The following is a 27,847-nucleotide window of genomic DNA, read 5'->3' on the forward strand; positions in this document are numbered from 1 at the left end:
ACATCTGGGAATCGTCAGAATTCTCCTCAGAAGGAGAGCTGCCCTTGCAAGAGGAGGGAAGAGACGAGCAGGGAAAAAATGCTACGAGAGTGGAAGCACAGCCCATTCCAAGACGGAAACTTCAAATTGCTCCAGGGAAACCGGATGGAGTCATGTTGAATAGTTTGGAGGATTTTACACAGCAAGAAATAAGTGATATTTTAGCGAGGTTTAGACAGAAGCCCGGTGAGACGCTATTAGCTTGGATGGTGCGCCTCTATGATCATGGCGCTTCTGGGGTCATGTTAGATGAGGGGGACGCTGCCAAATTTTGTACTCTCAGTACTGATCCCACTGTGCAGGGATATTTTCGGACCTTCCATGGTGATGACCAAACTACCCTGTTGCAGCTAGCTGCGCGGGGGTGTGGTCACAAGTACCCCACCGATTCTGACTGGCTTGGGAATGAAAAACCATAGTTTACCCTAAGAGATGCTTCGCAGAGAATTAAGGAGGAAGGGATGAAGCTGGCTGTTCTTGTAGGTGAGGCGCATAATTTAATGGGTCAGTTAATGACTGTGTCAATGCGGAACAAAATCATTCGTTTGGCGCCCCCTACATACAAAGCCGTGGTAATGACTTTGTTAATTAATCAAACTGGCAATACCATAGGAGAAGTAGTCGAGGCAGTCCGTGAACTGGGAGAGCTTGGGGAATAGGCCAAGCCAGACAGGGCTTCGCGCTCAGAGTCCCGTACTGATAACAACAGAGTGACCAGACGTGATATGTTCTTAGCGCTGTTAAAGGATGGGGTGTCAAGGAGTGAGATTGATGGTATTGAGACCAAAAGGATGTGGGAGATGTACCGTAAGCGAGGACTGGATAAGAAGGAGGGGAGTAGGCATGTAAACAGAAAAGATAACATGAAAGTGAGTCGCAGGGATGCAGAGCCTGAGGAGAAGCCTGAAAAAGCGGGTCAGGAGAGAGAGAGAGGGAATCTCATGTGAGAGTGACAAAAGAGAAAGGTTGGGACCGAGATTGCACAGATTCAGATGGGGACCGGGAAGAGGAGGAGTTGTTCCCTGAGGGTTACCCAACATTGTATTCAGATCTGCGCCGGGACCTGCACCGGGCAGATGCAGAGCTGCGCAGGCGAAAATTAGATTAGGAAATTGGCCAAGCTCCGGTGCAGGGATGGGCTCACAAAGATAATAGACCACATGTGAGGGTTGAGATCTATTGGAAAAATAGAAATGTTCAGGAGGTGCGGGCTTTGGTAGACACGGGAGCGGAGGCCACATTGATACATGGCAATCCACGAAAATTTAAAGGACAGTATTTTACTATCACAGGTTTGGGAGGACAGGAGACACAGTGCAAACGGTAATTCAGATGAAAATAGGCAGACTTCCCAAGAGAGCATACACTGTTTTGATGGATGCTATCAGTTTGGGTCAAAGCAGTACTTCTCGGTAGCTGCTGTGAGGGTGGGGCGCTTGAAAATTCCCCCAGTGAAGGTGCCCCAAGCAACAAAGGTGGTTCATATAAAGCAGTACAGGATTCCAGGGGGACATGATGAGATTACCGCAACCATTCGGGACTTGGTAGAGGCGGGGGTGGTGAGACCGATTACCACGGCGTGGAATAACCCCGTGTGGCCCTTGCGCAAACCTGATGGAAGCTGGCGCATGACAGTTGATTACCGCGAGCTTAATAAGCATACGCCCCCGTTGACAGCCGCGGTCCCAGATACCATCACCTTGATTGAGAAAATTCAGAAACACAATGGGACATGGTATGCGGCACTTGATATTGTCAATGCTTTTTTCACAATTCCAATTGCCCCTGAGTGCCAGGAACAATTCGCGTTCTCATGGAATGGTAGGCAATACTCGTTTCAATGTCTACCTATGGGGTATTTACATAGTCCCACGATCTGTCACCGGCTGGTGGCAGAGCATTTGGACGAGGTGTCAATCATTTCTGGAGTACAACTTTGTCATTACATCGATGATGTGTTGATTCAAGGAGAGACTCAAGAACAGGTGCAGGCTCAACTAGAACGAGTGGTAGAGCACTTGCAAAGCAAAGGGTGGGTGATTAACCCCGAGAAGGTGCAGGGACCCTCTCAGAGTGTGAAGTATTTAGGCATTCAGTGGCATCAGGGACACAGGGAAGTGCTGCCACAAGTGAGGCAAAAGATCAAAGAGTTTGCAGTGCCAAAAAACAGGAAGGAAGCGCAACGTTTCATTGGATTGTTTGGTTTTTGGAGACAGCACATTCCCCATTTGAGTCAGATTTTGGCCCCTCTGTACAAGGTAACGCGGAAGAAGCATGAGTTTGAGTGGGGGGAGGCACAGCAACAGTAGTTTGAGTCAGCGAAGGAGGCTATACAGCGTGCCTTGGATTTATGGCCCATACGAGAGGGAAGCATTGATTTAAATGTAACTGTCCAGGATCAGTATGGCACTTGGAGTCTGTGGCAAAAGCAGGGGAGACATAAAGTGCCCCTAGGGTTTTGGACAAAGAAATTACCTGATGCTGGAGAGCGGTACACTCCTTTTGAGAAGCAGTTGTTGGCATGTTATTGGGCTCTGGTGGATACCGAGCAGTTGACCCTAGGGCACAATGTGTTTTTGAGACCTGAGATACCTATCATGCAATGGGTGATGAGCTCACCCAAGACACACAGGATTGGGCATGCACAGGAGGCTAGCGTCATAAAGTGGAAGTGGTACATACAAGATAGAGCACGAGTTGGTCCTAAGGGTACCGCCGTGCTGCATGAGCAAGTGGCACAGACTCCTGTAGCAGATGCAGAAATGGTGCAAGATGTACCTAAAGTGCGAGAGTCCACGGTGAAATGGGGTGGGCCTTTTTCAGAGTTGTCCGCAGAGGACAAAAAGCATGTGTGGTTTACAGATGGCTCAGCCAGATATGTGGGGACCAAGAGACATTGGAAGGCAGTGTCATATAATCCGGTGACCAAAAAGTTGTTGTCAACTACTGGAGAGGGAAGAAGTAGTCAGTTTGCAGAATTGTATGCTGTTTACCAGGCATTATAGCAAGAGCTCCCTGGTATATGTCACATTTACACTGATTCATGGTCTACCGCCAATAGGTTAGCCACTTGGCTTCCCACATGGCATGCTCACAATTGAATGATTCACAATAGGGAGGTTTGGGGAAAGGAGTTGTGGCAGGAAAAGTGGGAAAATGTACCTGCTGAAAAATGTTATTTGCAAGAGTGATTATACCAGTTTATTTTCTATTTCTAGATCACAGTATGGCTTGCCGCTGCGATGCTTGCGCTGTGTGGTCGGTGTTTGGGCGTGTCCGGAGGGGTCCGGGAGGGCCCGGGGATACCGAAGGGGATCAACCGCCCAAGTCGGATGACAGCATTGTTGCAGCAACCGGATAACATCTGGACCTACTTGGCCGGGAATGTGCTGAACACTTCCCACTACTGTATGAGAAATCTTCAGAGTACAGCTGATATAATATCCACCTGTCTTGTCGCCGTACCTACCCCTGCACATGTGCTCCTACACATCTTCAACCAAACTAACTTTGATGGGATAGCGGAGGAAAGTGATGTTCGAACACATCTGAGTCTTTATGAGTACTGTCGCTGTTGCCCGGAGGTTACAAATAGCCTCTGGAGGAACATGACAAGTATTGGTACCTACAATATCTCTACTGGAGACGTTTGCTATCCATTAACTTGTGACCCTACCAAGATTGGCAAGTGTGGCCAATTAAAACTAGAGAAAAGCAAACAATTGACCCCTGATCAACAAATATTATGTCAGTCACGACATGACAGTTTTTGAAGTAATGTTACCAATTATATGATTTGTAATCACACCGTATTAGCCGCTAGCCATGTTAACCATGTGAAATTACCTAAAGGATGGTTGTTCTTGTGTGGCAATATTTCATACACTTATATACCAGCTAACATAACTGGAGGACCTTGTGCCTTATCACGATTAAGTCTTATGCTTTTTCCCATGCATTCTGTTACACGTATTCGCTCTTCTAGAGTCGCTATTCAATTACCTGAGGATTGTGACTCTGATATTGATTTGCTTTCCAGAACAGAATATACTAGTTTGGCTCTGTCCATTGTAGGAGTGCCAGGACTGTCCGTTTATAATGCCAGAACAATTGCTAAGCTTGCCTGTTTAATTGTGAAGAATCTCAATCACACTTCTGCCGCTTTAGCTGAACTATTATTAAATGTTCAAGGAACAAGAAAAGCTGTTTTGCAAAATAGGGCAGCTGTAGACTATTTGCTGCTAAAACATAACCACGGTTGCGAGGACTTTGATGGGCTCTGTTGTTTCAATTTATCTGATCATTCTACATCCATACATGCACATATTAATGCTTTAAAAGATTTAGTGAAAGGGGTTACCCAAGACGTTGACCAAGGATGGTGGGATTGGTTGTTTGGATGGCTGCCTAATTTTGGACAGCTACGGTATATCTTGGGTGTTATTATAGTCATTATTTGCATTTTTATTTCATTATGTTGTTGCATTAAATGTATTACTAATCTTGTCTCCCTTTTTAGGCCCAGATCCATGGTATTTAGGCCAGTGGAATGTACTGCATTTGCCATTTTACACGTGCTAAATCACATGTTGACCTCGATTCCATGCAATGCTCTGATCTTCCATTTTGTTGCATCGCACTTCCATTTTGTGCTGCCTTGACCGGGAGTTACACTTCAGCAGTAACAAACATGTTTTTCACGTAAACCAGTACAAGCAGGTGCGAGGCATCTCGTGAGGATGCCTCGTGAGGTTATGTTGTACTTTAAGAGTGTTTTCATGCATTCCATACTTATCGCTAGGACAGAGGGAGTATGGCCGTGCAATTCTCCAAGGCCGGAGATTGGGAAAGGAATGTCTTGCCTCGGCACAGCCCAAACAGAATCTGGCCACGTCTATCTGGGTGGGTCTGATACAGAGATGGGGCCAGCACCTGCAAATCGATGGGCGAGAGCGCCTGCTAGAGGCTTCTCGAACATATTGATTTAAACTATAAAAAGCGGTGTCTGTGGGGTGGAGCTCAGGAACTCAGTCTTGGAGTGGACGCACTCGCGGGACAACTTTGGTGCCCGAAGAGATTATTCCCTGAGCCCCGGTCTACGGGTTCCCGACTTGGTGTTCAGTGCTTGGCCTAGGGATGTTGAAGTCTCCGGTGCTGCAAATGAATCTGGTGAGGTGCTTTGTACATTAACTGTTTATATACCTGTATTCACAGTTTCATATTTATGTATATAGTGTGGTGTATTCATTGTCAATTGCCTTTCACTCGGTGCCTAAGAATTTATGAGCTTCAGTGACTTATTGCCTTTGCCTACAATATTAATAAAGCTCATTTTTACCTCCAGTGGAATGTTGGAGTTTCTATGTGAGTAAGTGGTGTTCGTAAGTTCAGATTACGCAAGTGGGCAAAGCAATACAGGCTGTTAGACCTCACTTCTGCAACGGGGAGCTCAAGAGCCAAGGCCTTGGCCGCCCTCGTCAGCACCACACTATAATTAGCCCCCTCCTCCGTAGCCACAGTAGGAGGGGAGACAAAACCAGTGTCTGGGGAGGTATCCAGGCCACTGGCTTCACCTAGTTCCTATGTCCAGTCCTGAAATGACTGGCACTCACGTGCCAGAGGGTCCTCAGACCCCTCCCAGCCTCCCTCCTCGTCCATCACCTGGTATTCAGGGGTAAAGGATGACCCCAGATCCTCGAAGAATTCCTCTTTGGCCGGCGCCGAATGCGGCGTTGAGCGACGCCGCTCCGACGCCGGATCCGGACCGAGGGGTGGACCAGGGACGGCGCCGTGCGGGGACGGTGCCGGGGGCGACACCCTAGGGGTCGACGCCGGCGGGGTCGTTAGGTCGACCAGCGGTGAACCGGATCCGGAACCAGATCCAGTGGGGCCATGCGGTGCCAGGACTGAAGTCGCCGACGGCGCCGGGGCCACGGAGTCCGAAGGTGCCGCGGAACCCGACGGAGAAGAGAGCGACCTCATAGCCATGAGGAAGGCATCGATCTCCTCCGGCGTCGCGTTCTGCCCAGGGACCGGCGGGTATGGAGCAGGCCGCGACGCCTGCAGCTCCGGCGTAGCCGTGAGGGCGGTGTCACCCAAAGCCCCGGCGGCGGCTCGCGAGCGCCGGGGGGAGTCAGAAGAGCGATGACGCCTTCTCGACTTCTTGTGCCTTTTACCTGAGGACTTGGAGCCCGACGAGTGGTGTCGACTCGCCGAGCTGTGATGACTCTGGCCCCGCGACCAGTCCCTTGACCTCCTTCCGGACCGGGACCTCGAACGGCGTGGGGCCGACTGCCAGAGCTCGAGGCGCTTACGGGACCGCTCCCGCCTAGCCTTCGACGTCAAGGCCCGACAGTCGGGGCACAACTTGTCATAGTGGTCGGGCCCCAGGCAATGTAGGCACCGGTGATGGGGGTCAGTAATCGACATCAGTCGGTTGCAGTCGGCAAAGAGCTTGAACCCGGGCATCCCTACCGGCACCGATGGAATCGTACGACTCGAAACAGATCCAAAAAGGATCGAAAAAGCTTAGTAAAAAAGTGACTAAAGGGTACCACTTTCTCCGGACTTGCGCTTGCTGGCGCGGAAGAAAGAAGAACTGACGTCAGCGCGTCGCCTAAGTACTCCGGCGACGTCATCCCGGCGCCAACAACGCCGACGACGAACGCGGTGCCGCAGAGGACGCCTACCGACGCGCAGGGGTACTGCTACGCAAACATTTCCGGATCCAGACTGACGCCTGGGGATATTCTAAGCAAGGCCGGACTGGGAAACAAAACCAGCCCGGCAAAGTGCTCGGCCGGCCCCCCCTCCTCACTGGGGGGAAAGTGGGGAAGGGGTTGGAGGTGCCGCCGAGCTTTTTGACGGGTCGGTTTTCGGCCGATTTTGGTACAGGGCCGATTTTGCAGCTATGCGGCCCTGTAAGAAAACCAGCCCCCACCCGTGCGGCACACCGGGGTATTGCCAGGTGCCCGCTATGGCCAGTCCGGGCCTGATTCAAAGGTAAGGAATCTAATACTAACCTGTTTCTTTCAGATTAATTAACTTGTCTCATAGTTTGTAGAGTCGGAGCCAGCTGTATGCTGAGGTAAGGAACCGATTAATCGGACCATTGCAGCGAATAACGGACCTGACGGTCCATCAACAGCCTTTAGTAAAGATAAACCGAGCACCACGGATTTCATAAGAATGATTTTAAAGTCGGAGGCCTTCCCGAATGTCTCTAGTTCTTCTAAGAAGCTTACCAGGGCAGTCACAGGGTGTGTGTAGGTGGCCAGCACGTCGTCCGCGTAAAGGCTTACCTTATGGGTATCCCCGCCAAAGCAAATACCAGTGATCTAGGGATGGTCTCGGACCCTCTGAGCGAAAGGGTCCATGTAGAGTGCAAAGAGCAGGGGTGACAGAGGGCACCTCTGTCTAGTGCCCCTACTGATAGGGAACGGTGTTGAGGTATGGCCATTCACTCGAACTGCATCATTGGGGAAACAATAACAATTCAAAATGTGCATTGGCATCTTCTCTCGAATGCCAGTGTCTGCTTTAGATATGGCCAGTGGACACGGTCGAAGGCTTTTTCTGCATCAACCGTCAACAGTATGTATTCTCTGGGGATACGGGAAGCCTTTCCAATCAGGTGTGCGACTCTTTTGGTGTTATTGCTCGTCTGGCGCTGTGGTACAAAACCAGCCTGATCAGGGTCCACTAGTCCCTGCATATGAGGGCTTAGGCGGGCGGCCAGAATCCCAGTGTACAGTTTCAAGTCAATAGGTCAGTGGGACCCATTAGATGTTTTATCCTTCCCCGGTTTCGGAATAACGACTACTGCTGCCTCTAACCTGGATGCAGGAATTGTGCCCGGTTTGGCGAAGGAGTTAAAGAGCCGAGTGAGGAGGGGGGCCAGCGTGGTGCAAAATTGCTTATAAAAGGCTGAAGTATAGCCAGGCGATTTACCCAATTTTAAGCAGGCTATGGCGGGTATGACCTCCTCGACCCTGATCACTCTCTTGATGTGGGCCGCCTGGTCAGGCGTCAAACTAGGAAGACTAGCCTGTGGCAGATAAGAGTCAATGTCCGGTGCCTCCAGAGGCAGCTCAGCATATAGCTGCGCGTACAATTCCAGGAATGTCTTGGTAATGGCCAAGGCATCCGTGCAGAGCGCTCCTGAGGGAGCCCTGACCTCCCGGACTCCATCCCGTTGTAGGGCCTCATGTAGCTTGTGTGCGAGTAATTGCCCACACTTGTCCCCTCCTACATAGATGGAATGTCGCAAGCGCATTGTCGCGTATTCTGCCCTGTCCCTATCCAGGGCCCTCAATTGCACTCTGGCTGCTTTAACCTGTTTCCATGCCCGCAGGGCCCCGTTGCGTTGGTGCATCAGCTCCAACTTCTGCACCCGAAGTGTCAATTCTTCTCTCTTTCTCTGGCGCTCTCTATTGTCAGCCGTAGATATGGCAATCACTTTGCCTCCTATGACCGCTTTGAGGGCCGCCCATCTAGTGGAGAGGACAGTGTCTGAGTTATCGTTATGTAGCAAATAATCGTTTATCGTCTGCTGTATGTTTGTGACCGTATTGTGGCGGTGTAGCAGTGCGTCTCTAAAGCACCAGTGACTTGCCGGGGGATGTGTCTGTGGGAAGGCTAGGTGAGTACCACATGGGATTGGTGGGAAAGAGTCGTTGCTAGTATGTCAGCTGAGAGTGCAATATCCAGGATGGATTTGGTACCCAGAAAATAATCTAGTCTGGGGTATATTTTGTGTGCATTGGAATAAAAGGAAAAGTCTCTCGTGTCCGGATGGAAATGTCGCCAGAGGTCCGTGAGGCAAAGGTCATGTAAGTTGGTATGTCCGGTCGGAGAAAGGGATCCGACTTGGCTAGTGCATTGTGCAGACCGGTCCTTGACATTATCAAACACTAAGTTGAGGTCCCCCCCATCAGTATCTGACGGTCCTGGGTGGCGATCGCTTCCATCAGTGCTTCACCTAAGAAGCGTTCCTGGCCGTCATTGGGTGCATAAATGGAGCCTACCGTGAATGTGCGTCCCCCTACAATGAATTGTTATGTGAGGAGCCTGCCTCGTATTTCAGCCAGCTTTTGCGCCACACGTCCCTGAAAGTTTTTCGAAACAAAGATGGCTACTCCAGCCCTCTTTGCAGGTCCAGAGAGTAAAATTGGATTGGAAAAGAATGGAACCGAAGTCTGTGACTGTCTTTGGCAAGAAGATGAGTTTCCTGAAGAAGACAGATATCCGACCCGTACCCTCAAGATAAGAAAGGAGTGCCTTCCGTTTAATCTGGTTGTTAAGGCCCCTCATGTTGAGAGTGAGGATTCTAATGGAGGGAGGTGGCATTCAAACCAGGAAGGGGGGGTGTACGCCACCACAAGTGAGTCCTCATAGAAGTAGGACGCTCGTACAGCCACATGCATTTCTCATGAAACAGCAACCTAGTGGTTAGGAGGGGAAAGTGTCCCATAAGCCACGTAAAGCCCCAGGCTAGGAAAAGGGGAAAGAGGGCGGAGGAAGGCCAGGAGAAAGAAGGAACCCTGACCAAAAAGGTAAAGGAATAAAAAAGAAAAAACCCCAATAAGCGCAACCGGCGCTGAAAATTGTTCAAAATTCAAACATTGTCCGTCACCCAAGGGATGAACAGAGAAGAAGTCCATTGGTCGATCGCGTGACCAAAGTCAACTCTTCTCTCCTCCCTCCTCCACCCAAGCATAATAAAGAAAGGATACGGCCATATAACCAGGAGTACTCAGTCAGTCAATGCTTTGGCCAATGCCCCCGGATATGCTTCCAGAGCCGCCTGCTGCTCCATCTTAATCACTGCGGGATCTGGTCCGCGGGCCTTTTGACGTGCCTCTGCTGCCTCCACTGAGGTCTTCCATCTTGGGAACCTTGGTCTGAACAAGCCCCTCATCCGCGTCTTCCGGGAGGGTGATCCTGAGGAGCTTGCTAGCTTCCAGCAGAGAGCGGAGCTGGAATAATTTACTATTGTGCTGGGACACTAGGCGGAAAGGGTGCCCCCAGGAGTAAGGGATGTGGTGCTGTCTGAGGACTTCTGTAATGGGCCAGAAGGATCTGCACTTCTGGAGGGTAATTGCTGCAAGGTCCTGGTACAGGGAAGGCTTTTGGTTGCGGAAATAAATTTGTTGCAGGGAGCGCGCCTTGCGCAGGATCTCTTCTTTAGTATGGAAATCTTGGATGCAGACCACTATGTCCGCGGGGGGTGTTGTTGCTGCCCTGGGTGGGCCCACCCTGCGAGCACGATTCAATTTCAGTGGAGTGTCCAGGGGATTACCCAGAATGCGATTGAACAGTTCACGGACGTAAGCAAATATGTTCCCGGCTTCTTCATTAGTGCCCACCCCTCATATTTTATTTTTTATTTTATGTTCTTGTATAGCGCAAGAATCGACCCCTTACGAGGTATCTCCGCGCTTTGCTCGCAGGATGGAATAGCTGCTATAGAACAGAGAAGGTTGTAAACTGATGTTTGGAAATTTTTATTCTTCCTGGAATAAGACGGTTTTTAGTTTCTTCCTGAAAGAGGAGTGATTATGGGTTTGTCTGAGGTCAGTTGGAAGATTATTCCAGAGCTTGGGCCCTACCAGAGAAAAGGCTCTGCCCCCTTGTCTGGTTTTTTTGACAAGAGGGGTTTTAAGTAGCAATTGGTTGCTTGACCGTAAGGCTCTGTCAGGTTTATAGAAAGGTAGCTTTTGGGACAGATAGTCAGGGCCTTTCCCGAACAAGCACTTGTGGACAATGCAACAGATCTTAAACTTGGTGCGTTGTCGTATTGGCAGCCAATGCAGTTCACGCAGCAAGGGTTTGGAAGGGGTTCTGGGGGGGGCGTTCAGGACCAGTCTTGCTGCTGTGTTTTGGACTACTTGGAGGCGATTAATAGCACTCTCATTAGCTTGAATAAGGAGTCCGTTGCAGTAGTCAATTTTGCTTATCACCATGGTCTGCACTAGGGTCTTTCTGTAGTTGTCAGAAAGGTAGGGGAAGACTCTTCTTAACAGACCGATGGTGTGAAAGCATGCCCCAGCGACTGCATTCACATGTTCCTTCAAGGTAAGATCCCGATCCAGCTTCACCCCCAGATTTTTTACTGTTAGTTTAGGGGTGGGTACTGGTCCCAAGTCAAGGGGCCACCAGTCGGGGGACCACAGTAAGGGCGCTTGATGTTATGGCGCCGGGAACAGTTTTCCAAATGAGACTGCATGTCCACCTGTTGCTCGTGAAATGGAGGACCTCCTGTTGTAAACCCGCCATCTCAGTGTCCCGAGAGTCACTTTGTTCTTCCAGGGTCGCCACCCTCTCCCCTATGCCATCTACATCCTTGCGGATGTCTCTGAGTTCCACGGTTAAGTCATGCTTGACAGTTTAGAGGTCCTCGCGCAGGGTGGCAAATAGGGACTCCAAGAAGCCCTGTGTCACAGGAGCATCCGACAAGGTCGCCATCTGCGATGATGGGATCAAGTGTTCCGAGTCACCAAACCCCCCACTTTGTGCCTTGGCAAACAAGTCCTTCAATACGTATTTCTCCCTAGGGGCAGACTTGTCCTTCCGACCCCTGGATGCGTCTTGGCCAGGGTCCACTCCCCTCCAGCTGTGGTCACCCCGGAGAGGTGGAGCAAGGTCAAAATAGCGTCGGGACCGGGGCATCAATGAGAAGGCACAACCCTTCAGTGAACTGTCCCGGGGGCTGATAGTAGGGTTGGCCCGTCGGTTCCAGAAATGCCCAGGGATGATTGTTAGAGGATCTCACAAGGGAGACCTGTATCCATACGAGTGTAGCTAGGCAGTGGCGTAGCGTATAAACAGGGGGGCCGGATGTTCGAGGAGGGTGGCTACGTTCAAACAAGTCCAGGCTACGGGCCTGCAGCGTCGACCCCGGACAGGGCCGCACACACCAAGGAGTCCTGTGCAGGGGGGAATCCCAGGAGCCAGCAGCAGGAACTGACCTCAGGTGCACCAAGGTCATGGAGGCAGCCAGTCGAGAGGCCTAAGCCAGTCCAGGAACCGCCCTGGGGAAGCCCAGCGCACCTGGGGAGACCGCTGATGTGGGCCACAGGGACGGAGAGCAAAATGCCCCCCGATCGGCCGCCCAAACAAGCGTCGATATCGCTGTCGCCCAAGGACGCGTCGCCCAAGCAGAGGACGTTGTCAGAGCCAAGCAGGCGAGACAGACTGGTCGTAAAGATGGCTGCCAGTGTTGGGGCAGTCTGCCCTCTCCGGGCACAGCGGATCAAGATTCAGCCAACAGTCAGGTAGATTGTGCCTTTTGTGGTTGAGCGGCTAGAGACAGCACAGCAGAGATCTAGAAGGGTCCCCCAGCGGTGAATTTAGTGAGTCCGGCAGGGAGGAGGTGACTCCCAGGGCTCCCCTCTCGGGTTCCGGCGGTCCAATACTGACGGAGATCCGCCGGCCCCCAATGGCGTCGTCTCTCCTCCGGCAGCGCTCTCGGAGGGGGCACGGCAGTCAGGCTCCTCAACATGCTCCGGCAGTCGCCCCTGCAGATCAAAGCCTCAGAAACGTCAACTCCTCCGCAGCGCCGTCAGGAAAGCCGCCCGTCCAAGCCGCTCACGAACAAGGCCACAGCGTCACCACGCCGCGCGCCGCTCCTCTCCAGTGCCACTCATGGGGTCCAGGGCAGGCCCGGGCTGGCGGCCACAGAGACCCCCGCGGGCATCCAGTAGATCGTCTGATGCCCTTGTGTGCCCCAGGAAGCTCGATGACTGATCCATGTGCTATTAGGGCCAAAGGCCGGTGCTGGAAATCGGCGGGTGGAGGAGCGAAGACAAAACACGGCTTAGCTCGCCGCCATCTTGGCCACACCTCGAAGTAAGAGTATTTAAAGGGAGTCCACACACTTCTCAAGAAATGTATTTGGTTAAATAAAAGCCCTCAGATGAAGGGGGACTGGTACTGCCTGACCTGACACTCTCCTATAAGGTGGTACAACTTTGAATAATAGTAGAATGGTCCCAACATATGTGTGATAAACATTGGCTACATATAGACCGGGAGATCACAGGAAGGGTGAAGGGTGATATGGGATGTACTGTGGAAACCGAAGGCAGACAGACCCGTTAATGCTTACATAAGCTCCCCCACTAGAACCACCCTTAAAACTTGGGATGATGTGGCTGCGACAGACGGAATTGATGACGTTCTTCTCGCCATTCACCCACTACGTGAAGGGAGCTAGGTCCGTAAAAGGGGCCATTTCCTTCCTCTAGTCTCTCCTGTTGCACACACTACCCTTGATGCACCCACGTCACCTCAAATTCTGGGAATGCACACTAGGCCATGATATTACAGGTGCACAATGGAAGGCTTTATGGAAAGACATTAGGCGACAATCACTCCCTAGGGCAATGTGAAGCCCACTATAAGATACTCTATGACTGGTACTTATACCCTACCAAATTAAATAAGGTATTTCCTAACACATCAGATCTATGCTGGAGAGGGTGTGGCTTTTTGGAAGATTTTTGCCACATATGGTAGGACTGTACAACAATCCGGGCCTTCTGGACAGATGTCCTAGCCCAAATTAAGGAGATACTAGGGTATCCTATTCCAGACACCCCTGATTTTACCTTCTTGGGCCTTCGCAACCCTTGCTTGAAATACCAAATGATAGGTGACTAAGCCATTATGTGGCTCTCCCTGGGAGGGTAAAACGGCAATTGCCGCTGCTAGGAAGAGAGCGGCCGGCCATGACACAATGGCATGCACGTTTGTGGCAAGCAACCAGTATGGAACGTATGAGTGACATCTTTAAGGGCCACATTTAAAAAAAAGTGAATATGCCTGGGGTCCCTTGGTCAGCTACTTATCTAGAGGTCTTCAGCTGACCACCTGCCCATCGAGAATCAGAGCACTGCACCTTTTCCAGCTCTAAGTAGTGCCACCCTTCCCACTAGAACCCACTCCAGAGCTATGCTCGCATCCCCAGATCGCCCAGGTCCCCTGTTTAGGCCCAGTTTCTATACTTTTGTTTCCTTTTTAAAATGTATTATTAGTTTTCTTCTCACTTTCCATATCTTCTGCCCATCAGTGGAAGCAGCATTACAATGTCTGTACACGGGAATAGATTAATGAGAAAAGGGAGGGAGGCGGAGTGTTTAGTTCAGGGTTGTTGTTGGAAATATGTAGTATGAGCATCATGGTAATACTTGAACATGCAGCTGAAGAGACGATAAACTCTGTACAAGGAAGCAGTTATCCCACGGCTATAGGCGGGGGGCAATGATTGAATGTATTACTATGTCTGATGCTTCATGTCTTGAAAAATCAAGCTTAATTTGTCATCAAGTGTAACATTTTTGCTGCTTTGAGAACCAAAATATGCCAAATTAAACATTTAAACGGCAAAGAGAAATTCACTTTTCTCACGCTGCATAAATTCTACTGTAAGGGTTTTGATTCATACTGTAGGAAAAATCACATCACCACTTCACTGGGGACTTTAACATAATCTCATATCTTTAACAACTGCGTATCGAAAACTACAGGTGAAAGGTCTGCACTTTTGGAAATTAAAAAGGAGCTTTGTTGCACAGTGGAGATTGAAACAACTTTCTTTGCCTAAATCTCCAAATCATACAGTAGAGGATGGATTCCATGGCAAGTTCACTGATATACCTCTACAGATACCTGTGCACCACCAGAATCACATGTTCCATTATCTCTACTTTTTGTTTTCGGAAATGTTCACAACTTATTGGGTGCTCGAATACATGCACAGGACCACTGTTTCCTACTAAAAAATTTAATATTTTCCTATTTTGCAAATTAACATGCAGCATCATTTAAAGTGACAGGAACAATAACTTTCCGATAACGTATTCAGTTTCTGGGAAAGTGAACAATACCTTAGATGTGCGGAGCTGCCTATAAATGTCAGCGAGGCGCTGTATTTTGCATTCTAGCTGAGAGATCTGGGCCTGCAGCCAGCTCCAGCGGCTACCAATTCTAGCTCTGTCTTTGTACCACATCCATTCTGGAGTAGGCTTACTGTGAACAAAATAAATTACTGATTAACGATCAAGAAAGAGCAGCTGCACAATCTCAACATTTGGCGACCACCTCAAATATGATAGCCTATATCAACATTGTGACTTCTTTTGAGATGTATTAATAATTTTCTGTAAAAAAATGAACACAGTAAATAGCAACATCAGATAAACCCCTTAACTGCTGCTTACCGCGGACCCCCTCCCCCCCACCTTCAGTGATAAGACCTTTTTAGGTCTTGCCTATGCAGCGTGCATGTGCTGCGAAGGCAAAAAGACCTTTTGGGATTGCTTTGGCTTTTCAGCCAAGCACGTGCACGCGTTCCATTGCCTTCAATGGCAACGTGTGCATGTCAGGAGATTCACTTGCGGGAGCGAGTGCCGCAGCAATTATCGCTCCTGCAAGTGAATCTCGCAGCCCCCCTCCTCTCCCTGCTGGCGACACGTACCTCACCCTGCTCCCGGCATCCTGCCACGCTTGTGATTGTCTTCTCTGCCTACGGTACCTCATTGCAGAGTTGCAGCCATCTTGAAAAGATAACATCAACTCATACTTATCAATTAGTGGATCATAAGCAAACTTTGCCTTTCAGAATATAAAACTGACTCACTCTTCCCTGGTATGACGGGGGTATAGCACTGCCGGATATTAGGCGTTACTATTGGGACTCGCAGCTGAGTGCGAAAAATCATGCGACATACGCTCCTGCTCCTAACCCGGCGTTCGAGATGGATAAATATTTGCTACTGGGCGGGGACTACAGAAGGGCGTTCTACTCCAAGGCGGCGGGCAAGGACTTATCTGGACCTACCAAGATTGCTGTATGCGTGTGGCATGCTGCGAATGCGTCTGTGGCATGGAGTGATCGATTGACTCGTGCGACCCCGTTGTATGCTTCTGAAAGGTTGGGATGTCTCTGGAAAACGAAAGGATTTGAAAAATGGGATATGATTGGTATTAGCTGCGTGGGCGATCTTTGGGTCAAGGGCAAAATCAAGACCTTTGCAGCACTAAAAACGGAATATGAATTGAGTGACAGGGAATTCTTCCGATATGCACAGATTCACCATGCCTTAAGTTCGGTTCTCCCTGCGGGTACTGTCATCCCCGAGCCCTCCCCCCTTGAAGATAGGGTCCTTGACGGCCACGTCCCCGACAGTACCATTTCCCTGATATATAAGAAGTTGATCAACACCCGGGTGGATCTGCTTGTGCGTCTTCGGGAGGTTTGGACCGGTGATGGTCGACGAGGATTGGCAAGCTGCATTATCCTCGCCTAAAGAAGTTGCGATTCCTGCCCATCTCCGACTCGTTCAGCTCAAAATCCTACATCGTGTATATATCACTGGTCCGCACTTGATTCAAATGGGTTATTCCTCAGACGGGTTATGTAAGCGTGGTTGTGGGATGCTTGGAACTTTCCTTCATATACTCTGGAATAATGTGCATGCCGTGATGGGTAGGGTCACGGGAGTGGTGTTGCTGCCCGAGGCCAGACGATGCCCGTTGAATGTGTGGGAGCCGAATGATTATAGTGTGGCCCAGACGCAGTGGGTGACCCTTGGGAATATGATTGCCAAAAGGGATGTTGCGCAGTTGTGGGGTTCCCAGCGGCCGCCCACGGTATCGGTATAGAAGGAGAATCTGGACTGGTGTATGTTCAGGGAGAAGACTGTGTATGTGGCGCGGGGCAAACCTAGAAAATGGAATAGCATCTGGAGCCAATGGAACGCATACCGTGGAAATATATGTACGCCTCCATTCGTGGAAAACCCAGAAGTACCCCTGCCCCCCTGATCCGACATTCCATATGTAGTGTGCTTTATGTTATGCTTAATTTGTTTCCCCGATGGCCCCCTCCCTCACACCACGTGACATTGATCTATTGTGTAATACTGTGCCTAGGTGTCCTCCTCTGTGAACACATGTCCATGTACACTGTTTCTTTTTTTGCCTTGTATGTTGTTTTTTCATCTTTTAATAAAAATTTAATAATAAAAAAAAAAAAGAATATAAAACTGGTTTATTTATTTTTTGTTAACATAAAGGAAATTGGGCAAACGTTTTAATTATTAAACCATAATAATATATTAATATATATACTTAGTATCTTTTAAAATACTTCATTTTTACTTCACGATTGATAAACATTTGCTTTGTATAAAGAAAACGTACATTTACTAAGAATTGACGAGAAAGTTTCAGTGCATGTGACGAGGTGTATCGCGAGTGGCTGAAAAAGAATATCTCCAAGATGGCGTGTAGATTTGCAGGAAACAGCCTCGTGCCACAGGGTCCAATCACTTTTAGTTAAGTAGTTTGCTGACTTGGGAATACGATTCAATTAAAGGGATACAACCCTGTATATTAATTTAAAAGTTGCTGTTCCTCATTACGCTGGAAGTGAGAGCTCTAACTCATGAGGGCTTTGAAGGAACAATAGTTACTTACCTGTAAACTGTGGTTCTCCAGTATTTGTGTCTTTCATAGATTCACATGCTTGAATAATTCCCCGTCGTCGAAGTGGGAGTTCCACGGTACATGCAATAGTAGGAAGAAACATATATACCTAAAATATATATATATATAGGCTCGTGAATAAATACAACTTGCCTGGATATCGTGGGGTCTGCCTCTTCTTTCGCCGCTTGTGTGTGGAGGTCTGAAGATTGCGCTATATATATATATATATATATATATATATATATATATATATATATATATATATATATATATATATATATATATATATATACATATGCATAGAAAAAAATATAAGAATAAATATCAAATAGTATGCATATTTAGAAGTAGACATTTTGTAAAAGTACCATAGAACAGCATAGCCCATAGAAAGCATAGAGGGAGAGCTCACTTTAGTAACATATCTATGTCATTATAATGGTCCACATTCCAGCCAATCAGGCTGTAGCACCCTCTAGAACCTTCTCCTCAGAAGCTCAAGCCCTCGGATTTTCGTAGCACAAACGTGACCAAGAGTGCATGAGGAGAAGAGAGCCTCTGAGAGGAGGCAGGGTGGGTCGCATATGAATCTATGAAAGACACAAATACTGGAGAACCACAGTTTACAGGTAAGTAACTATTGTTCTTCTCCAGTATTGGTGTGTCTTTCATAGATTCACATGCTTGAATAAGAATAGAAAGCAGTAAGCCATACTCATAATAGTCATAAAAGGCAATAATGAAAAGTGCAATCATATAAATACATATTGGTAACATTGCATTATTTGTACAAAAATAACCTTTTATGACAGGAGGCGGAAAGCAGCAGAGGCTCACCTTTATTTGAAGAGATTCCGTCGCAGCGCTTGACCCACAGCAGTGTCTGCAGTGTTAGCCGTTTCCAGACAGTAGTGCCTCATAAACGTGTGCCTGCTGGACCACGTTGCCGCCCAACAGATCTGATGTAGAGCCAACAGAGCAGTAGAGGAAGCTACTGCTCTCATTGAGTGTGCGGAGCAGAAAGAGGCTTGCCAGCCCATTGATGGCAGAAGGAGATGGCAGAAGAAATCCAGCAAGTGATGGTCTGTATGGTGACCGGATGTCCCTTGCGCATCCGCCCATAGGCCACAAAAAGTTGGTCTGACTTTCGAAATGCAGCAGTGCGCTGGATGTAGAACTTAAGGCATCGCTTCAGGTCTAGCGAATGAAGATTACGCTCAGCGGGAGACTGAGGGTTAGGGAAGAAAGTCTTGAGTATTACAGGTTCATTAAGGTGGAAGTCTGATGGAACCTTTGGTATATACTTAGGGTCCGTACGTAGTACAACAGTGTCCTGTGAAAACTGAAGAAAAGGGGGCTGAATGGTAAAAGCTTGTATGTCGCTCACCCGCCGGGAGGACGTAAGTGCGAGGAGGAGGGAAACCTTCTAAGTAAAGAATTTCAAATCCACTGAGTGGATTGGTTCAAATGGAGGTTTGAGAAGCTGAGTCAAGAAGAGATTCAAGTGCCATGAAGGTGGAGGACGCTGGATAGGTGGAAACATCCGGAACAGACCTTTACAGAACTGTTGAATGAGCCGAGAGGAGTATAGAGACGTGGAACCATCATGTCGAAAGCGGGAAAGTGCAGCCAGGAAGACCTTCAGAGTGGAATGTGAAAGGCACGACTTAGCCAAAAGGAGGAAGAAAGGTAAGATTTGGTCAGGGGTGGCGAGCATAGGATCACTGTTTTCAGAGGGGCACCAAATACAAAACCGTTTCCATTTCAATTTATAAGTTTTGATGGTAGAAGGAGCCCGTGCATGAGCGAGGACCTCCCTACAGTCAGGTGCAATATTTAGATGGGCAAACTCATGGTGCTCAGGTTCCAAGCGGTAAGCTGGAGAGACGCCGGGTCTGGATGGCAGATCTGTCCGTGGTTCATGGTGAGAAGGTGAGGCAGGGGGCGAAGAGGGATCGGATCGCACTGGGAAAGAAGAAGAAGGTCCGTGAACCATGGTCGACGCGGCCACCTGGGCGCAATTAGCAGGATGTGTCATGGTTGTGCCCTCATTTTGTGCAGGAGGCAAGAAGAAGAGGAATCGTCGGAAAAGCGTATGCAAATTTTCTCGACCAGTTGTCCAAAAATGTATTCCCGCTCGACCCTTTGTGGGGATGCCAACTTGCGTAGTGTAGGAATTTGCGATTGAGTGGAGTCGCAAATAGATCCAGCTCCGGCTGGCCCCAGAGGAAGAAGACACACGCCAGAGTTGGTTGGTGGAGTTCCCACTCGTGGTTGTCTGTGGCAGATCTGCTGAGAGAGTCCGTGAGGGCGTTGGAGATGCACGGTACGTGAACTGCAGTCAATTGGACTCGATGTGTTGTTGCCCATTCCCAGATCTGCTGTGCCTGTTTGGAGAGCAGTAGTGATTTTGTACCTCCCTGTTTGTTGAGGTAGTGCATACTGGTGGTGTTGTCCGTACGCACTAACAGTGACTCTCCTTCCACCAGTAGACGGAAGGATTTCAGAGCGAGAAAGAAGGCCAAGAGTTCTAGGCTTGATGTGCCACCTGTGTTGGTCTGCAGTCCATTTGCCGTTGATGGACAGTTATTGGAGATGTGTGCCCCAACCCTCTAAATAAGCGTCTGTGGTAAAGGTAAGTGTGGGGGCTGTCTCCTGGAACGAGCGACCTGTTGCGACGTTGGGAGGGTGAGCCCACCAATCCAATGCTCTCTGTATGCGAGGTGTCAGTGAGACCTTGTCGCCATTGCTTGTCCAATTCTTCTTGGATTACTCTCATATGTAACCTGCAGTTGGGGATCAACGGAATGTAGGATGAGGTAATGCCAGAAAGGATTTTAATGTTCAGACAGAAACAGACCTTCTTGAGCGTAGAAGATCCACCATTTTGGAGATGCGTGCTTGGCGTTCTGTTGAAACAAACACCTTTGCTAGGATTGTGTCTATTAACGCTCCCAGAAAGACTCTTTGCTGTGCTGGAAGTATTTGTGATTTTTCGAGGTTGATTGAAAGACCCAATTCTTTGAAGACTGACAGGCAAGTCTGAGTGTGTGGCTTTGCTGGGAGAAAGGTTGGGGCCTTTATCAGGCAATCGTCTAAATAAGGGTAAATTTGTATGCCCTGCAGGCGTAGATAAGCCGCCACCGGAGCCATGATCTTTGTGAAGACCCTTGAAGCGGAACAAAGGCCAAAAGGCAGAACCTTGAATTGGAAGTGCTGTGTTCCTACTTTGAAGCGGAGGTACCTTCTGTGCCTCTGATGGATTGGAACATGAAAATATGCATCTTGGAGGTCGATTGTGGAGAGGAACTCGTTGGGGTTTAGGAACTGGAAGATTTCCAATAATGTCAGCATGCGAAAAGTTTGAGATTTGATGTATTTGTTGAGGGCCCTGAGGTCTAATATTGGGTGTCACTCTCCTGATTTCTTTCTGATAAGAAAAAATTGGGAATAAAAGCCCGTCCCCTGTTGTAATCGAGGAACCAATTCGACTGCCCCTTTTTGAATCATGACTGCAATTTGTGCAAACAGTTCCTTCAAGTGTGTAGGAGGGGGACCTGTTAGAGGGCAGGTGGGAGAAAACTTTATTTTATTTATTTGTATTTTTATTTAAGAAGTTTTCTATAGCGCTGGCCAGACCCCAGGGTATCGGAGCGCTTCACAGTAGGTACAGCACAAATAATCATCAGATACAAAATAGAGGGGAGACATATCCACAGAGGAGCGCAAAAATGAAAGAGCAACACATTGTAGTATATGACATTTTGTCTTCAAGGATCTTCAGAGTTTTAGATCTGGAGCAGAGCTCGATGATTGTTAATTGCTCCCCACTATCCACTTCCTAGGGAGCGGTTGAGGAACAGGGTTTTGAGTTGGCTTTTGAATTCTACAAAAGAGGGAATAGTTCTGATATGAGGGGGAATGAAATTCCAGATTTTGGGAGCGCTTCCGGTGAAAGATCGATCAGCAGTTTTTTTTTCTGGGCTTAGGTGGGATGAGTAGAAGGGAGTTTGAGCTTCTTAGGTTCCTGGACTGACCGGCTTTTATGAGTTTCTTCGCCAGGTACTAAAGTTTGCCGGTGTGAAGGGCTTTGTGGGTGAGGCAGGCTGTTCTGAAGCTAATCCGCATTTCTGCTGGGAGCCATTTGAGTTCCTTGAGTGCGGGGGAGATATGATCATATTACTTGATACCGGTGATCATTCTGGCAGCCGCATGTAGCGTTGTTTTGATGGGAGCCAGGTGTGATTTTGGAATTCCTGAGATGACTGCGTTCCCATAGTCCAGTCTTGACAGAACCAGAGATTGGGTTTTAATTTGTTCAGTAGTCTGAGGCTAAGGAACGCACTTTTGGCTGAATTCTTAATGTGTCTCTTCATATTCAGTTTTGGATCAAGAGCGATGCCTAGGGATTTGACAGAGTCCGCTAGAATAAGATTCCCATTAAGTGCATCGATGGCCTTTAACCACTCGGCAATTTGTGGGTTGTCTTCCTTATTAGAGATGAGGAGTGTCACAGTCTTGTCAGGGTTAAGTTTCAGGTGGTTGCTTGTGAGCCAACCTTGGACATCTTTCAAGACATCATTAAGTCTTTGTATGTCTTTGAGAGAGGCCGTTTCCAGATAGATATGGGTGTCGTCAGCGTAGAGATGGAAGTGAATGTTGGCTTTTCTGAGTAGTTTGGAAAGAGGTTCCATGTAGATATTAAAGAGTTGCGGTGAAAGCACCAAGCCTTGAGGGACCCCCCTGTTGACTTGCTGGAGGTCGGAAGTAAAGTATTTATTTTTATTTTTTGTGTGCGGTTATGGAGGAAGGAGGAGAACCATTTGAGGACTACCTCGCCAAGGCCAGCTCTTTCTTTCAGAGTCCTTATGAGGAGTTTGTGATCAACAGTATCAAATGCTGCCGAGAGGTCAAGGAGAATGAGGAGGTAGCATTGGTCGGAGTCTAGTGATCCATGTATATCGTCGATGATGTTGAGAATCGCGGTTTCTGGGCTACAGCCTTTTCTGAAGCCAGACTGGTGGGGGTCCAGGAGGTTGATGTTGTCCAGGTGCTGGGTTAGTTGATGTAGTAGGCATCTTTCAAGTGTTTTTGAGAGAAGGGGGAGGTTCGACACAGGTCTAAAATTGTTTAGATCTGTCACATCTAGGACAGGTTTTTTCAACAGGGGTGTGACTTGACCCATTCTGAGGCACTAAGGAACCACTCCGCTTTTTAGGGAGCTATTTATGATCGTGCTCCAGAGCGGAGCTAGAGCGTGCTTCATTTTTTTGGTCAGTAGGGGAGGAATGGGATCAAGGACATGGGCTGAGGGTTTGGAGGTGGAGATCAGCGTGATTATCTCAGTTTCTTGAATAGGATGGAAACTAAGCCAGGAATTGGGAGAGGGACCAGGAAAGAGATCAGGAGAAAGATCTGGTGAACCAGCCGTGCTGCTCTTTGCGTGGTGCGTGTTAATGCCGTCCAGTGAGAGTTCAATTTTTGTGATCTTGTGGCGAACTTGTTGCATAGTTCTTTGGACGCCTGCACAGAGGAGGGCATGGGCTTGGAGGTTTGTTGTCTGATGATGCTATAGAGCTCCTTGGGTCCGTTTTTGGCACTGGCCAGTGCCGAGCGGAAAAAGCTGGATTTTTTTGTTTTTGATGTGGTTGTTGTACTTCTTGCGGGCTGATTTGAGTTGGTCACGAAGAATAGAAGTAGGGTTATTTCTACACTTTCTTTCTTTGGCTCTTAATATTCTCCTTTCGGAGTTGAGTTCGGAGTTGAACCATGATCTGGATGGGATGGCTCTACTCTTTTTGAGTTTTAAGGGCGCTACTTTGTCAAGCATGGATACTAGCTTGGCATTGTAGCAATCAGTGAGGTCATTAGTAGAGAGGTGCTCAGTGTTGTCTGGGAGAAGAGAGCTTATCTCTTCTTCGAGGACTACCGTTGGAACCTCGGAGAGGTTTCGCAGCCATTTTGGGGTGTCTCGCTGTGGGGGTTGAGAGAGAGTAGGTTGGTTTATGTGGAATAAGATCATGTGGTGGTCTGACCAGTCAACGGGAAGTATGCGATTGATAGTGATTTTGTTTCTTTGCACGATGATGGCATCGAGGGTGGCTCCTTTGTAGTGTGTCTCTTCTGTGCAGTACTGGGTTTAATTGTTGTCATAGAGGAGACTGGATAGCGATTGGATTAGCGGGTTGTTGGTCTCATTCCACCGTAGGTTCAGGTCACCGAGAATTAGATTGTTGGTATCGCCAAGTGCACCTTGAACTATCAGGTCGGATATTTGTTCTCCAAATGCTGAGTTTTTACCTGGAGGATGATAGAGAAGGTGACACAGTTAGGAGCCATTGTCTTTGGTCTTGATGTTGGTTGAGAGGCATTCAAATGTGTTGTAGTCGAATGAGTTTATTTCGGTGATGGCCATGTTGTCTTTATGGATGCTAGCTACACCTCCTCCTCACTGGCCTTTTCTGTCTTTATTGATGTGGGAGAAGCCCGGGGGAACAAGCATGTCTAGGCATGGTGGGGATAGCTTATTGAGCCAGGTCTCCAATGTCGATGTCATGCGAGAGGATGGCCTCTGCTAGTTCTGTTGCGTGCAAAGAGGCCGACCTGCAGTTGGTGAGTAAGCAATTGGTGAAAGGCTCTTTGTTGCCGGCGATCTTTTCCTTGGGTGCCCTAGGTATGGTGGTCAGGACGGGCGGTCTCGGGTGTTTTGTGTAGGGAAGGTCTTTCAGAGATCTGTGATCACTTGTATTTTGGATTTAGGGGAGTCGGAGGGTGATGTATCATAGGAAGAGGCTAGAGCGGCTGCTTCCATATCGGAAATGGCTGCTTCTGTTCTGTTGGGTCTTGAGGTCAAGGCTATTTGAGGCCAGGGTTTGGAGCCCCTTCTTGGGGGTCTCTGAGGATGGGTTGCAGGGGTTTCTAAGGACCCGGCGGGGCTCTTCTGGTCGTTGGTGTTGGCAGTGGGGGGAACCCAAGGAGGAGATTGGTGGTATCTGCGAGCTTTACCTAGGTTAGAGAGGATTTCGATTAGACCCTGGGAGATCGAGTCTATTTGGTCTTCAAGTGACGCAAGTCGCTGCGCCATTGAGTCGAGGGAGGGGTTGAGGGCAACTTGGGGGGATTCACCTTGTGAGGTATAGGTCGGGTTGAAGCAGTGTTGTCTCTTATTTATTGTGTATGACAGGTTGTCTCTTTTTGAGATCCTAGGAGGGAGATCTGTGGGGGAAATAGTGAGATTAGGGGACGCTGTCAGTGGGGCGCCATCTTGAGGTTGCGATGAGTGTGTCCGGTAGGAGATTAAGGTTGTGTCATCTTTGGGGAGCTGTGGCGCATGTTTGGTAGGGACATTGTGTTGGGTGAAGACTCGGGGGAGCTGTGTGGTGGGGGGAAGTGGAGGTGTGGATTGAGTTTCTTTTTGATGCTGAGCAACTGTAGGTGAGAGTAGGCATGAGGCATTGCCAGGTAGGTGCGGGAGAGCAGATCGGAGTTGGGGGAAGAGGGAGTCTAAAGCTTCAGGGTTGGGTGCAGTGGTAGGCGGGAGTTGGATTGAGGAGGGGCGAGGCAGGAGGTGGAGAGCGGATCGAAGTGAGGGAAAGAGGGAGTCAAAAGTTTCAAGGTTCTCGTTACTTGCCTGAATGAGGACCGTGCCGTTAGTGTAGATGGTCACGGATGTGGTCCCTCTTCTAGACGTGCGATTAGGGAGCAGGGTTGTTAGTTTGCAGCTGTGTAGTGTGGATGTGGTTTTGGCTATGTGAAGATGCGTTCTGAGCATGTAGATCCAATCTCTGGCATCTCCGTGTGGAAAATAAGGTCCATCTTAATCAGACCTTTGGAGGAGGAGTGGTAGATGTCTGTGAATAGGGTTTCTCGGTGTTGTCGGATTAGTTTCTGTTTGAAGCTACGTCTCATTTTAGAAGGGAGATGTGGGGGGAAGTTAATGGTGAATGAGTTCGGGCTGTGGGATATCAGATGTGCAGGTAGGGATTGGTTGGGGGGGGGGTTGGCGAGTCAGGTGCCATAGTGCGGGTGTTGTGCGCAGAGGGGATCAAGTCTCTGAGAGGGAGTAAGTGGGAGGAGGGGGGAGGAGTAGGACAGAACAGCCCGGGAGTGAGTTGAGGGTAGGGTTAAAGGTTATCATCGGTGTCTGAACAGGGCTTGTTCTGGAATATAGTCGGAGTTTGATCAGGCTCTTGCCTCAAAAATTAGGTTAATAGGGCTTGTCAGATGGTAAGCTATCGCTTTTAGAGTTGTGAGGAGCAGCCACCCTGGGGCCAGGTAGCCTCGGCAGGGGGTGAGGGGCTTTCTGTTAGGCTGTGGTGCCCTAAAGGTGTTAGGTGGCAGAACTAGGGGTTTGGGCTGCACAATCAGGGCCCAGGTGTCCTTGGCAGGGGGCGCGGGGCTATCTGCTGGACTAAGAGCTCTGGAGAGCAGATTCAGCTTCTATGGGGGCAGAGGGTTTGGGCCATAAAGGTATTAGGCTTTTGGGCAGCACAGTAAGGGATCTGACTTCAACATTGTGAGATCAGGCGGAGACTAGAGCGGGAGCGCTTCTATCGGGGTCTGGGCGCGCTGCAGCGCTGATCTGGATCAGTTCAGGGCAGCCGCTGGGGGTATGGTACCTCTGGTATTGGGTGGAGTGACCTTAGAGCTTGTCTGGTTCTAATTCTAGGTGTTGTGGTCATCTTGAGGTCAGGCGGGCTAAGCAGGGTCTCCTCTACTCATAGGACTGCCACTTTAAACAGGCAGGACCCCTCCGTTGAGGAGCCCTGGTAGGTAGTGCTGGTGTGTGACCTCTGATTTGAGGTGAGCCTTCGGCTCAGAGCACGTCGGATTTCAGTGATGGGAGGATCTAGATATCAGAGAAAAAATCACAAGAGGTGGCCATTTTGGGACCAGTCAGATACAAAGGAGGTGGATATTGATGATGAAAGGACCTTATTTGCTCATGCCAGGAGTTGTTGCGTGCGGTATCCTTAAAGTGTTAAGTGGTGAATGGCCCGGAGTTTCGGTGAGATAGGGCCTTAATGCACTTAATGCTTGGTGTTATGGTCACGTGAGTCAGCCATTTTGAGACCAGGCAACCGGGAGCACAAATGCTGTGGCGGGGAGCTAGGCTCCTGATTCTAGCGGGCGCCTTCATCTGTGTCGAGGGATTCTTTGCCGCTGAGGAGGGGAGGGTGGCCTCTGTTTAAGGTGGGCAGTGCATTGTAGCACGGTGGGCACTGTTCCGCGATAGAATGGTCACGCATGGGGGCCATTTTAAGGCCAATCATCGGTGGGAGAGTTATGTTGTGGAGCTGGGACTATGGCACCTGCTCAAACCTGAGAGCGCAGATGGGCCGAGGTTCCTATGTGGGCTATCCGTGGTGTGGGATTTCTCGCATGAGATAGTGGGGGCCTTGGCACTCGGTAGGCTTTAGTCTGTGTTAGTACGGTCACGCTTGGCGGCCATTTTGGGGCCAGGTGTCCTACCTTAGGTGCTGCTCCGGGGCAGATTCAGAACGGGAATCCTTCTAGATGTATGACCAGCAGTCCTCACCCAGGCATGGGCATTCAATCGGACTGTGGTCTCGTCTGGTGGTTTCTCGTGAGGATCCTGGAGCGTTTGCTGTCGGGCTGCCTGGTTCTTCTGGCGGAATGGTGTAGGAAGAAGAATTCTGTCAGGCAATGCAGCTTGTTTCGAGGACGCCTTCTCATCGCCTACTCATTGGTTTCTTTGCATCGGAAAGCGGTCAGTGAAAAATTCTAGAGCGTGGCCTCTTGAAATCACATCCAAGACCCAACGATCCGATGTTATTTTTGACCAATTGTAAGAGTAGTGGGAGATTCGACCTCCAATCTTCAAAGTAGGATATGACTTGGTGTTGAGAAAGTCATTGTTTTTTAGAGGAATTACCTCTCCTGTAAGAGGATTTTCTCCTATACGGTCTTGAATCATTTTGACTGGTTTGATTCTGGCTGGAGTAACGCTGTCTGTTGTCATCATAAGAACGGTATTGAGAGGAAGAGCCACGAAAAGTGGATGATGCGCCCCGGCCACGTGCTCCACGAAAAGGCCTTTTTCGATATTGGAGAGATCCTAAGGCACGAGCAGTGTCCGTATCCTTTTTGATGGACTCCAAGCAGGGCTCGACAAATCCACTCGCCCGCTCGCATTTGCGAGGGAGAATGGATGAGGACGAGCTATTTTTAGGTCCTACTTGCCCTTTCTGGCGAGTAGGAACATAAACTAACTTTTGTCCTCTGGCTTTGAAAACGGAGCAAAAGTGACAAGATAACAAGATTTAAAGGCATTTTTATTGCTCACAAAGGGACT

The 27,847-nt window shown here is 49.0% G+C and overlaps 1 protein-coding gene and 1 pseudogene across 7 annotated transcripts in view; one reads left to right on the forward strand and one right to left on the reverse strand.

The window, feature by feature from the left end:
• Nucleotides 1–27,847, reverse strand: part of KANSL1L (KAT8 regulatory NSL complex subunit 1 like) — a 3,925,143-nt gene that overhangs the window by 3,285,152 nt on the left and 612,144 nt on the right. For all 7 annotated transcript variants that reach the window (XM_078680571.1, XM_078680572.1, XM_078680570.1 and 4 more), the window contains one exon: nucleotides 14,928–15,069. In XM_078680571.1, the coding sequence (XP_078536697.1) occupies nucleotides 14,928–15,069 (142 nt within the window). The remainder of the gene's footprint in view (nucleotides 1–14,927; nucleotides 15,070–27,847) is intronic.
• On the forward strand, nucleotides 3,281–14,644 carry LOC144825294 (uncharacterized; annotated as a pseudogene).

Source organism: Lissotriton helveticus, chromosome 3_1, assembly GCF_964261635.1.
Source record: "Lissotriton helveticus chromosome 3_1, aLisHel1.1, whole genome shotgun sequence".
In the NCBI taxonomy this organism is placed as follows: domain Eukaryota; kingdom Metazoa; phylum Chordata; class Amphibia; order Caudata; family Salamandridae; genus Lissotriton; species Lissotriton helveticus.